The sequence below is a fragment of the Mandrillus leucophaeus genome, unplaced genomic scaffold, assembly GCF_000951045.1.
Source record: "Mandrillus leucophaeus isolate KB7577 unplaced genomic scaffold, Mleu.le_1.0 Scaffold208, whole genome shotgun sequence".
Lineage (NCBI taxonomy): Eukaryota > Metazoa > Chordata > Mammalia > Primates > Cercopithecidae > Mandrillus > Mandrillus leucophaeus.
The window spans coordinates 3,735,196-3,747,084 of NW_012102121.1; the positions used below are offsets into that span (position 1 = coordinate 3,735,196).

An 11,889-nucleotide genomic window follows, 5' to 3' on the forward strand; every position below is an offset into this window, starting at 1 on the left:
CTGGCACGAGCACCTGGGTTAGAAACCTGCTGGCCAATGTCCCTACTTTTCTGTGCAAACCAAAAGACGAACTGAGCCTTGGCTACCTTCTCTGTGAGTAGGCATTCGCAGTTCCCAAGGTTGCTCAATTTGTTTCCCACTTATGCCCATCTCAGCCTTGTTCCTAGTCCTGGCTGTCTACTATGGGGCTTTAGGGAGGCTCTCCTGGGGCGTATCCTCCATTATTTCCCAGGAATGTCCTTCTTTAGTCAATACACCCATCAGCTTGGCTCCATTTGTACTGTATCTTGTTGAAATTCCTTAAAGTTTGTGGGCCAGTAATTTGATTTTTTTTATTGATTTCTGGTGTGGAATAGGATTTTCCCTCTTTTGCCTCTTTGTCTATTTTAATAGGAACTTGGAATAGAGAGGATTTAAATGCATGGGTACAAATTATGATCTATAAACAACCATCAGATACTGTAACTTTTGACAGGTCAGAATACAAAACTGATTTATTTACAGTGTCACCACTAGGTGGTGCCACCAATTAGTGAAAACAATGTGGTTGCTATGGCTAGATTGCCAAGAACCACCTGCAGCTACTACAAGCAAAAGTTTGAGTTGTCTGGAACTTGTATTCACCTGTGCATATTTACATGTGTGTGTGCACACACAATTATTGGTGTATGAGTTTTCCTACAGAGCAATGTTGATTTACAAGCATGTGCATGAGTCTGTGTACCCTGGAAATATGGGCATGAAGCTAAATAATATGAGTTTCAAAAAGCTTACCCATCAGCTGTGTGGTCTAGAACTCCCGTTCCTTGGCTAGGAAGTCCCAACCCTGGGGAAGAAATACAATGACAAGCTTTTCTGAGGCGCGGGATCCGGAAATACAGCCACAGTGTCCTTAAAGTTATCAGTCCTGCAAACCCTTGTGTACAGTGTACAGTCAAGCCTCCAAGAAGGTCTCTGTCACTTTTTTTTTTTTTGAGACAGGGTCTTGCTCTGTTGCCCAGGCTGGAGCATAGTGGTATGATCTCAGTTCACTGCTGTCTCAACTCCCCAGGCGCAAGCAATCCTCCTGCCTCAGCCTCCTGAATAGCTGGGATTATAGACATGTGCCACCATGCTCAGCTAATCTTTTGTAATTTTTAAAGAGACAGGGTTTTGCCATGTTGCTCAGGCTGGTCTTGAACTCCTGGGCTCAAATGATTCACCCCCCCTCCGCCTCCCCAAATGCTGTGATTACAGGCTACTGCACCTGGCTGTGTCACTTCTTAACATTTATGCCTGGTATTCCATTATTGGAACGCTAAGCATGGGGGAGTTATTTTTATCCTACTGATCAAGGTCATTGCCAAGGTCTGATTGCAAAAATTCAAAACATTGCAAACTTAGGCATAAATGGGTTAAGTCACGGAGGACTGTATTCTCAATGGCTGTCCCTCATTGCCCCCATGAGTGCCCAAAGCATCTAATCAAATGTTCACTTTGGGATCCTACTACCCAGATGGGGAGTGAACCTGCACCTAATGAAACAGATGTCATGTGTATGTGTATGTGTTAGGGGGCCCCCCAACCCCCGCGCCCTCCAGGTTTATTCGCATCTCCACCTCATCTTCCCACTGTCTCTGTGGAAGGCCCTGCTGATCTCAGGCTTTCACTCTGGACAGCTCCCTCACTGCAGGGACAGTACTCTGTTGAGTACCTGCTGTCTAGATTAGCACACAAGGCCGGGGGAACTTAGGGAAGTCTTTCCCTTCTCTGGCCTCAGTTTCTCCATCTGTCAGTGAAGGCTGGATCTGGGTGATTCCAAGGGGCCCTTTTTGCTGATTGAAGTTCTTCAGGTTCATAGTTGTAAGGTCCTGCCCCGCTGCCAGCGGCTGGTGTGGGGTGGGAGTCTTCTTGGAGAAGTTCTGAGGACGAAAATCCCCTGTTTGGCTTCCTCCTCCTCCTCACAGCAGACTTCCCTGCTTAACTTCCCTAGGGAAGGCAGCCAGGCTCCCAGGGCCCCAGGAGTCTGCAGGAGGAGTTCTTATTCCAGCATCATTAAAAGTTCAAGTGGCTCCCCCAAGGGCCAAAGAAGTGCCGGGATTCATTAAACCTGCTGCCCCCTGAGCCCAATTTGGTTGAAGGGAATGTTTAGCCTTTTCATCTGCTGAGGGTTTTCATTAAGGGTTTCAGGCCTCCCTGAGAGAACTCACCTCAGATTGAGGTCAGAGGGGGAAGGGTCCCTGGAGGTCACTTCTTGCCCTGGGAGTTCTGCAGAGGAGACAGGCTGGGTCAGGGCGAGGGGTTTGCCCAACATCACAGGGTGGAGGTGCCACCAGAACTCAGAGAACCAGCCCTGCGGTGTCTGCTGACATTCCTCCAGGTGGCGGGGAAGTGAGTCTAGAGGGAGGGGCTGGGGACTCAGCCTGGAGGGACCCTGCAGAGGCAGACACAGAGCTGGGGCTTTGGGGAGCCCCGCTGCATGTGAGGAAGGGCTTGGAGAACAGCCCAGCATGCCCACAGCAGAAAGGGTTGCCAGAGAGACAATGAGCACCTGTGGCTGAGGCCTGTCAGCAGGATGGGGCGGCGCCTCCCAGGAGGAACACAGAGGATCTGGGCCTAGCGGGTGGGCTTGGAGGGAGAGTCAGTACCGCTCAGATCCTGCCGCTCTGTAAATGCTCCACTGGGTAGGACTGGCACTCACCACTGCTGGGCAGGGAGGGTGTGACAGAGCAAGGAACATGCCATTTATGGCCAGTTGAGACTGCTGAACTGGGCCTGTGCCTGCCCTCTCTGAGCTCAGTGGCCTCCTTCTTGCCTCCCAGCAAACTTGGGCGGACACCCAGACCCTCCTGCCTCCCAGCACAAGCCGGATGGAGGACCTCCCTGCATGGCAAAATCTGCCTGCGGTGCCTCCCTGAGCTTCTCAAGCTCACTGAGCTCAGGATGGCTCATCTGACAGAGCCTGACTCAGCCCCGGAGGGCACTGCAGGCTGCAGGACAGGGAATCACAGACTCTCAGAGGACAATGTCTCCTGAGCCATGGAGTCCATTGCAGTAATATCAATGGCAAACGTGTGACAGGAGCTGGTGTTGCTGATTTATGCATCTCAACTCCTTTAGTCCTCAGAACGCCCTATTAAGGACGGAAGTGTTAGCAGCCATTTTACAGAAGAGGAAACAAAGGACAGAGAGGTTAAGTAACTTGTGCACAATCTCACAGCAAAAGAGTTGTCTGGCTCCAAAGCCCGTGTTGTTCATCTCTGTTCCACACAGTCTCTGAGAGGAGACTGAAACCCGGAGAGGGAAAGTCACCGAGCCAGGGAGCAGGAGGATTTCTTTCCTCTAGACTCAGGGCTCCTCCCTCAACCAGATCCATCCTGACAGCTCCTCTGTCTCCACCCGGCCTCCCTGCCAGGCCTCCTCAGAGTTAACAGCAGCCTGGCTTCACCCTTGGCCAGCAGTTGCAAGTCCAAACAGGCTTCGCCCACATTCCCTGGCTGCTCTCCAGCCCGCAGCGGAGACAACAAAGTTCAGTGACTGAGAGGGCTGAGCGGAGGCTGCTGAAGGGGAGAAAGGAGTGAGGAGCTGCTGGGGAGAGAGGGACTGTCTGGCTCCCAGATGCTGGGCCTCCTGGGGAGCACGGCCCTCGTGGGATGGATCACAGGCGCTGCTGTGGCGGTTCTGCTGCTACTGTTGCTGCTGGCCACTTGCCTTTTCCATGGACGGCGGGACTGTGACGTGGAGAGGAACCGTATAGCTGCAGGGGGAAACCGAGTCCGCCGGGCCCAGCCTTGGCCCTTCCGGCGGGGGGGCCACCTGGGAATCTTCTACCATCACCATCATCCTGGCCACGTATCTCACGTGCTGAATGTGGGCCTCCACCACCACCACCCCCGCCACACCCCTCACCACCTCCACCACCACCACCACCACCACCACCACCACCCCCACCGCCACCACCCCCGCCACGCTCGCTGAGGCTGCTGCCGCCGGAGCCTATGGACAGCTGCTGCCCCTGCCCTGCCATCCGTTCCCAGGACAAGTGGACCCCACGTTTCCATGTGGAAGGATGCGACTCTGGGGTGAATGAGGGGAACAATGGCCTGGGGCTTGCTCTGGCTGCATTTGCATGCTATGCCCCAGTGTACTATGGCAGCAGAGAACAGAAGAACACTGAGGCCTGAAGTGCTGAAGGGTTTGGGGAGTGGAGAGTAAGGGTGCTCTTTTGGGGCTGGACAGCCCACCTTGTGACTGTAACTACCAGTGAGCCCAAGAAGTGACAAGGGTGTCTTGGCAGAGCCAGCACACAAGTGGATGTGAAGTGCCCATCTTGACCTCCTCATCAGGCCGCTGAAAGGCCTCTGGCAGGCGGGGCACTGGGAGAGGCCCTGAGAATGTCCTTTTGGTTTGGAGAAGGCAGTACGAGGCTGCACAGTCAATTCATCGGTGCCTTAGTCCAAGAAAATAAAAACCACTAAGAAGCTTTTGTGAAGAGGCTCTTGATTGCAGCGGGAGGGAGCTGCCCGGCCTGTGTCCTCATTGCCCTGGGACCTCCCTCTCTGATGGGAAGTGTGTGCCTGGAGCAGGCAGCTTCTGTCTGGGTCTTAGGGGCTGGTTGTGGAGTGGGAAGAATTGGGTGGGCTCTTTCTGAGCTCTGAGGGAGGATTCAGGGTTTGCACAAAACCCTGTCCACAGCAGGTCCTGTGTGCACCAGCAGGGCTCTGGCCTTCCATGGGACAGTCCAGGGCCTTGGGGAGAGGAAGGTTGGAGCCACTGTGAGGCTCGCTTCCCAGGGCTCTGCCCCTGTACTCTTTTCAGCCCATGTCCGGGGCAGACTGAGCTCTGAAACTCGAGGAAGCCCCATCCACCAGCTGCCTTGAATCCACTTTCCTTGGTAACTGGGTCAGGGTTTCTTCTCCAAGCCTTGTGTCTTCAGCCATCCTGCCCCAGTTGGTGCCTGTGCGTGGTGGGAGGGCTGGGAGGCAGCGAGTGGAGTTTTTTAAAGTGGAGTCTGTGGTGCTGGGGTGCAGGGTGTTGGATGGCCTTGGGAGAATGCTGGGGTCTCACTGTCCTCTTCTCTGCAATGGGTTGGATAACAGAGATGCCCCCTTGCCAAAGCCTGGAGGCTCGTTGGAATATGCTCTGTGAACAGCTGGTGGGATCCACAGCGAGGGAGGAAGTCTGGCTCTGAGGCCTTCAGCCTGTGCCTGTGAGATGAGGTGGGAAGTCGGGGGAGATGAGGACTGGGGGCCAGGAGAGGCAGTGGGGAGGGGCTGGAGAGCAGGCCAGAGAGTCAGGGGCCTGGTGACTCACGGGAACAGAATGTCCTCTTTCCTTTCTATTTCCCAGTGGATTCTCTGTGAGGGCTGGAGGAGGAGGGTGTGAGAGAGAGAAGGAGCCAAATTCACACTGATTTCCTCCACCTTAGGTTTCTGGGTTGGGAAAGTGGACCCTAGGCTGCCATGCAGTGTTGATTTTCTCTGCAGTGTCCTTCAAATCCACCCCCTTCTCCATTCCCATGCCTTGCCTAGCCCAGCCCCCTCCATCTCCCTCCTGGATTCCTGCCAGGACTCCTCTGGCTGCTCCCTGCAGCCCTGCCCCTTTCCCAAGTATCTCCAGGCTGATTTCACAGATGAATCAAAGACGGAGAGGAGGTTCCCTGAAAGCCGGAAACAGGAAAGGAAGCCTATGCAGGGCAGGAGAGAACTTGCTGAGCAATCGGCCTTTATTCCAGTTTAAAAATGAGGAACCACTCAGACAATCTGCAGGTGGCCTACAGCTGCATGCGCACAGGAAGAACAGGCAATGAGAAGTCAAAGGAACAAATGTTCAAGCTTGAGGCCTAGTCCCCTGATGCCCTCTATCACCCCAGTTAAGGAGGTGATGTTGGTAACTCAATCTGAAACCACAGGCCCTGCAGATCTGCCCATCGTCTCCTTCCTTCTGGCCATCCCAGTTAATACAAATAATCCAAGGAACTGGCTTCCTGTTGCAGCCCACAGCCTGCTCCATGTGGAGGAGGAGCCCACGGCCCAGCTGGTCTCATCATCTCAGAAAAGGGACAGATTGAGAATACGACAGGCCATCGCTTGCTCTGAAAAGCTGCTCTCCCACTCTGTGCAAAGTGCCAGTTTCCTAATACTGGTTCTAAAGCAAGTTCCCTTGGGCCTTGGAGAAACTGAAAAGGCCCCAGGCTGTGTGAACTTGGGCCAGCCCTCTGCCCTTTCTGGCACTTTGCACCCAGATCAGTAAAATCACAGAATCAGATGGTCACTCTGTGGTCCCACGGTAACTGGAAAGTGCACTGAGCTAGGAGTGGAGGAAGGGCGGTCCCCCCTCAGCCACTGCTGCTTCTGTTAACATGGCTAATTCAGAATGGGCTACAGGCAGGTCATGTAACCTCTATGACCACAGGATCTTTATCTATAAAATGGAGGCTGTACTGCTATCGCTATGCAGGGGTGCTGGGGAGGTTATATGAGATCATGTCTGGTGAGGTCCCATGCCTGGAGTTATTGTTCTCACGACTCTGTTTCCCAGAATAGGGACAAAGTGAGGCTACTAGTCCAGTCTCCTTTCTAGAAGTGGTGGGGGTCTCAGGAGGTGTTGGGTGTGAAAGGGCTCTGACCTGGCAGACTAACTCAGTTGCCTGGGCCTAGCTTATTCCCCTGACCTCCCGGCAGGGAGCAGGGTGGAAATGGCCTGGGGTGCGCCTGGTGGGGCAGGATAACTGCTGAGCGGGGGTTGGACAGCTGCAGTGTGGGTCCTGGGCCCTCGCTCACAATTGGAGGAAAGAATTCAGGAAGTGTTCACAGTTGCTCAGACATCTTGGAGCCAAGTTCCAAGTGGGACGGAGGCTGCAGCACCCAGGGAGGAACGCCAAGGTCCCTGGGACAGCCACCAGTCCAGGAGGTCGCAGCACCAGGTACAGCCAGGGCTGGCCCTTGGGAAGCCCAGGGTAAGTCTTCATAGTACAAGAGTGTGAGCAACGGGCTGAGCAGGCAGCAAAGAGGGCGGGTGAGGCCAGCACCTAAGAAGGCTCTTCCGGGACCTCTGGGTAAACAGCCCCACAGTCATGGACAGGGCAGGGATTCCCGGGGAAGAACACGATACTCTATCTAAACTGCATGATCCCAGCGCCATGCAGAAAAGGAGGCCAAATGCAACCTGCCCCTGCCTCCAGCCCTCGCTGAAGGCCCTGGCACCTGGGGTGACCCGTGAGTGTCCCCTGCCTTGCCCAGAGCTGGCGCATGCCTTCCTCCCTCCTCATGTCCCTGCCCCCACGGGCTGGGGAGGCAGCAGATAGGCCAACTGAAGGACTGGCCCAAGGTCCCTCCTGGGGAGGAGCCGGGATACTCCTGCATCCACAGTAGGGGGAGTATTTTGTCTTTGGTCTGAGTGTAACTTGCTCTTGAAATCCTTAGGCGTCACGGGAGGGCCAGGGCTGGCTAGGCTGTCTCTGTGCGACGTCTTCTGACCCCTCCTCTCCACCTCCTCCGTGTCCAGGGAGTCTGTGCTCACGTCTTCCAGGACAGTGCTTCTTCTAGAAGCTGACATGGAGCTGACCACAGCTCTTGGAGGCCTGGCCTGAGGCTTAGAAAATAGACAGAGATCATCTGAGATTTGAGCAGTGGGGCCACGTGGCGGTGCCCGATGGCCTGGAGCAGGAGCAACCCAGGGACTCGGAGCAGCATCTTCTTAGGAGACAAAGGGAGAGCCGCCGGAGGAGCACCGGGCACCTGCGATCGCTAAGAGCCTCCTGTTCTGGATGGGAGCGAAGGCTCTGAGAGGACCTAAGGTTGCTCAGTGGGCCATGGAAACGGCAGTGATTGGGGTGGTGGTGGTGCTGTTCGTGGTGACTGTGGCCATCACCTGCGTCCTCTGCTGCTTCAGCTGTGACTCGAGGGCCCAGGATCCTCAGGGGGGCCCTGGCCGCAGCTTCACGGTGGCCACGTTTCGCCAGGAGGCTTCTCTCTTCACAGGGCCTGGTCGCCATGCCCAGCCAGTGCCGAGTGCCCGGGACTTCTGGACCTTCATGTGAGGCCTGAGTCCCCAGGATTTGCTGTGCCGATGGGTCAGATTCACCCGCCCCTCAGCAGGCCTTCCTGGGCCTTCCCCTCCTCCCAGGGCCTTCTCCCCGTCCTTCCCCTCCTGTACTGTGAACTTCCTGTCTCCTCCTATTCCAGCCTTCTCTGCCCTCTAGGCTTGGGGATCCTTGTTACTGGGACCCCTGACAGCCCAGCCAGGGTCGACCCACAGGATGGGGCTTAGGAGGGGTCTGAGGAGTGAGTGAACAGACACAGCGCCGGACTGCACAGTCGGCTGGCCTTGCGATCTACACCGGCCACTGAAATATCACTGGAATGTATTGTAAACGGTGTGCCTATGACTCCCACCTGAGCATGCAGCACCCTCGAGTGGCCATTTTTAGAAACCACTTCTTACTTGCTCTCCCAATTGATTACTTTTGCACATTGCACAGAACCCAACCTGGAGGCCTGCTCCCTGCCAGTTGCCTGAAATCAGCCCTAAAATTCTGAAACCAAAGAGGTGCTTCCTGGGAACAAGTGATTTACTTTAGATTTGAAAATGTATATCCTTTTATGGGCCTTTCCAAATCTGATTTGAAAAACCACAAAAGGAAACAGAAGAGAAAATAAGAGCCACAGAAAGTACAATATGTTTTATTGACAGGAAAGCCAGAAATAAGATTTTTTAAACATATTTTTAATGAGACTTTATTGCTATATTCCAACAGGTCACTTCTATTCTTAGAGAATGTGAATGACTTGTGTCACTTCAGAGTGACAGAAAAATCAGGAACCGAAAGATAATTCCAGACAAGTTAAAATGTTATGTTACATTCAGAGCTCTTGTTTTCATCACAAATAAGGAGATATTCAGTTTTTATTAACAGAAAACCCATTCTCCCGTGGCCATGGAATAAATGCTGTGCTATATTTAAGGAATTTGGTTTGAAGGGTGCAAAATTGTGAGCCTCCTGGCTCTTATGTCTGTGTCCAGCCCTGAATAGATGGCTCTCCCAGGACCTGTTTGTTGAGGAGGGCAGGACTGAGCTTTAGGGGGGCTCTGGCCTCTAAGGGTGTTCAGACAGGCTGCCCTTGCCATGTGGCTGCCACGGGAAGGGCTCTCAGAGAGAGTGGCTTGGAGCTGGAGAGGTGTGGGAGCTGGGACGAGGGGGGGAGGGGGGCAGGAACGGGCGGGGAGAGAGTGAAGCTGACAGAGAGGGAAGGGGAGGAGCATGGAGGACGGGGCTCAGCCCAGGTCCAGGAGGCCCTGGGACCATATTCTGGACACTCCTGACGCCAGCCCCGCACACAGGGCCTTCAGAGATGCACAGAGAAGGGAACTGGCACGTGTGGGGAGGCCCTGGAGATGGAGGGAAGAGAACTTTTGAGGGCTGTGTTCTCCAAAAGCAACAGTGAGACAAAGTTTGGGTGCAAGACATTTATCACCTTTAAAGGGAAGAAGGAAGAAGCAAGATTGGGTAGAGGAAGAAGTCAAACGGTGATGCAGGTCATTAATATCTCCACAGCTTTGCTCCATCTCTGAGTCCTTCTTCCCTCTCCCAGGGTCTAACCTCAGCCAGGGCAGCTCTCTGCAGCTGAGGCAGGCCTCGAAGTCCTTTCTTTCTGTTTTATTATTATTATTTCTTTTATTTTATTTTAGGAGATGGGATCTCACTCACTCTGCCACCTGGGCCAGAGTGCAGTGGTGTGATCATAGCTCACTGCAGCCTCGAATTCCAGGCTCAATCAATCCTCCCACATCAGCCTCCTGAGTAGTTGGGACTATAGGTGCATGCCACCATGCCTAGCTAATTAAAAAATCCTTTTCTTGTAGAGATAGGATTTCACTATGTTTCCAAACCTGGTCTCGAACTGTACTGGCCTCAAGTGATCCTCCCACCTTGGCCTCCCAAAATGTTGGGGTTACAGGTGTGAGCCATTGCATTTGGCCGAAGTCCTTCCTTTAAAGGGGACCTGGGCAGCACATCTCCATAGGAACTCAGTGGGGTCCTGTTCTTGGAATAACCTGAACTGGTCAGAGGTGGGTGAGTGTGTCCAGACACAAAGAAAAACCTGGGCACAGGAGATTCATGATGGGAGAGACGGCTGTGCAAGATCTGGAAGGGAGAAGAGTGGGCCTCAGTCTCCCCCTCTCCTCAGCCAGAGTCAGCTCTACTCCAGCTCAGGCACCCTTCACCAGGAGCCAGGCCCAGGGCTCTGCTCTTGTACTGTGTGGTCACAGCGCTCACTACGTCGGTCCGGGAGGGTCTGCAGGCTGGAATCACAGGGCCGTGGAAACAAAGTGCTGATGAAGTGGGCATGGGGAGGGAGCCCGGCTTCCCTCTGCAGGAGAATGCTGTCTGCCAAGCCCGGCATGCTCTTCATTTATTCACTGGCCCATCTGCTCACCCATCCACCCACCCATCCGTCTCCTCCTGGAGTAGATGCCGCCTCACTTACCCATGCATTCATTCACGTATTCATTCACTCCTCCATTCAGTAAACACTGCCTGGGCACTGACTGTGTACCCAGCCCTGCCAAGGGAACGTGGGGGTCAACTGGACATTTGGACCCCGTGGACACCTAGATAAGCCTGCAGATAACACACTGTAGGTGCTCGGGGAAGGAAGCGGAGCTGGGAGGAGGAGGCCTTGTGAGCTGGACTTGGAGAAGAGAGGGGACTTCAGAAAGCAGAATTTGGGGGAGGTACTGCGGGCAGGGGGAACAGCATGAATGGGGGTTCTGAGCGCATGTTGGGGAAGGAGGTCAGCAGCTCAGCTTGGCCAGGCACAAGGAGATGAGGCTGGACAAGAGCTGGCTCCTGGGGAAGCGCTTCTGGCCACATCTGGCCAGCACGTTTCCGGGCAGTGGATGACGCAGGCAGCAGAGACGCAGCCTTGCTCGCCAGGCTGGCAGGCCCAGCCTCTGGAGGCACTTGCGGTGTGGCAACATGCTGTCGCTGCAGGGAGGGCGGCTCCTGTATCCGGAGCTGGAGAGAAGGTCCTCGGAGGATGCTAGTGAGGCCAGCCCCACGTGGAGGTGGATCCAAGGGATGGAAGAAGCCGTCCCAGGAAAGCAGGAGTTTGAAAAAAGAGGGTTGCCAAGGCCAGCACCCTGGAATGGGCTGACAAAGAGAGGGACCGAGGAAAAGCAACAGGAGTTGAGACAGGAAGGTGGGGAGAGTGGGGAGCAGAGAACTGGGGGTGTGGGGTTGCCAGATTTGGCAAATAAAAAGACAGGACATCCAGTTAAATTGGAATTTCAGACAGGTAACGAATTCGTTTTAGTATAAATATGTCCCATGCAACATTTGGGTCATAGTTACACTAAAACATTGTTCATTGTCTATCTGAAATTCAAGTATAACTGGGCACCCTGCATTTTATCTGGCAACCCTATGGAGGGGGAGAGGGTTCGGAGAGGGCAGACCCACCGGGCAAGAGCACAGGGGGCTGGACAGGGGAGCTGAGATGAGGCTCTTGCACTTTGCAGCATGAGGGGTGACGGTGATGAGGACGCTTTGAGTGGAGGGAAGTGGGCAGCCCCCTACACACGTTCACACCAGATGTGCATGTGGGGTGTGTGTGTGGTGTGTGCATAAACTGTGTGTAGTGTGTGTAGTGTGAGTGCATGTTGTGGTGTGTGTGGTGTGTATGTGATATGTGTGGTGTGTGTGTAAGGTGTATGTGTGTAGTGTGTGTGTTTTGTATGTTAGTGTGTTTTGCGTGAGTGTATGTGGTGTGTATACGGTATAAGTGTGTATATGGTATATATGTGTAAGATGTGTGTTCTATGTGTGTAGTGTGTTTTGAGTGTGTATGATGTGTATGTGGTGTGTAAGCTGTATGTGTGTAGCGAGTGTGTGTATTTTTGTATGCT

At 54.0% G+C, this 11,889-nt stretch overlaps 1 protein-coding gene across 1 annotated transcript; it reads left to right on the top strand.

Annotated features, from left to right (window-relative positions):
* Positions 1–3,507: 3,507 nt before the first annotated feature.
* HRCT1 (histidine rich carboxyl terminus 1) lies at positions 3,508–4,465 on the top strand. Its single transcript, XM_011980149.1, has one exon. The coding sequence runs from the start codon at positions 3,598–3,600 to the stop codon at positions 3,955–3,957; it is 360 nt and encodes a 119-aa protein (XP_011835539.1). The 5' UTR covers positions 3,508–3,597; the 3' UTR covers positions 3,958–4,465.
* Positions 4,466–11,889: the final 7,424 nt, after the last annotated feature.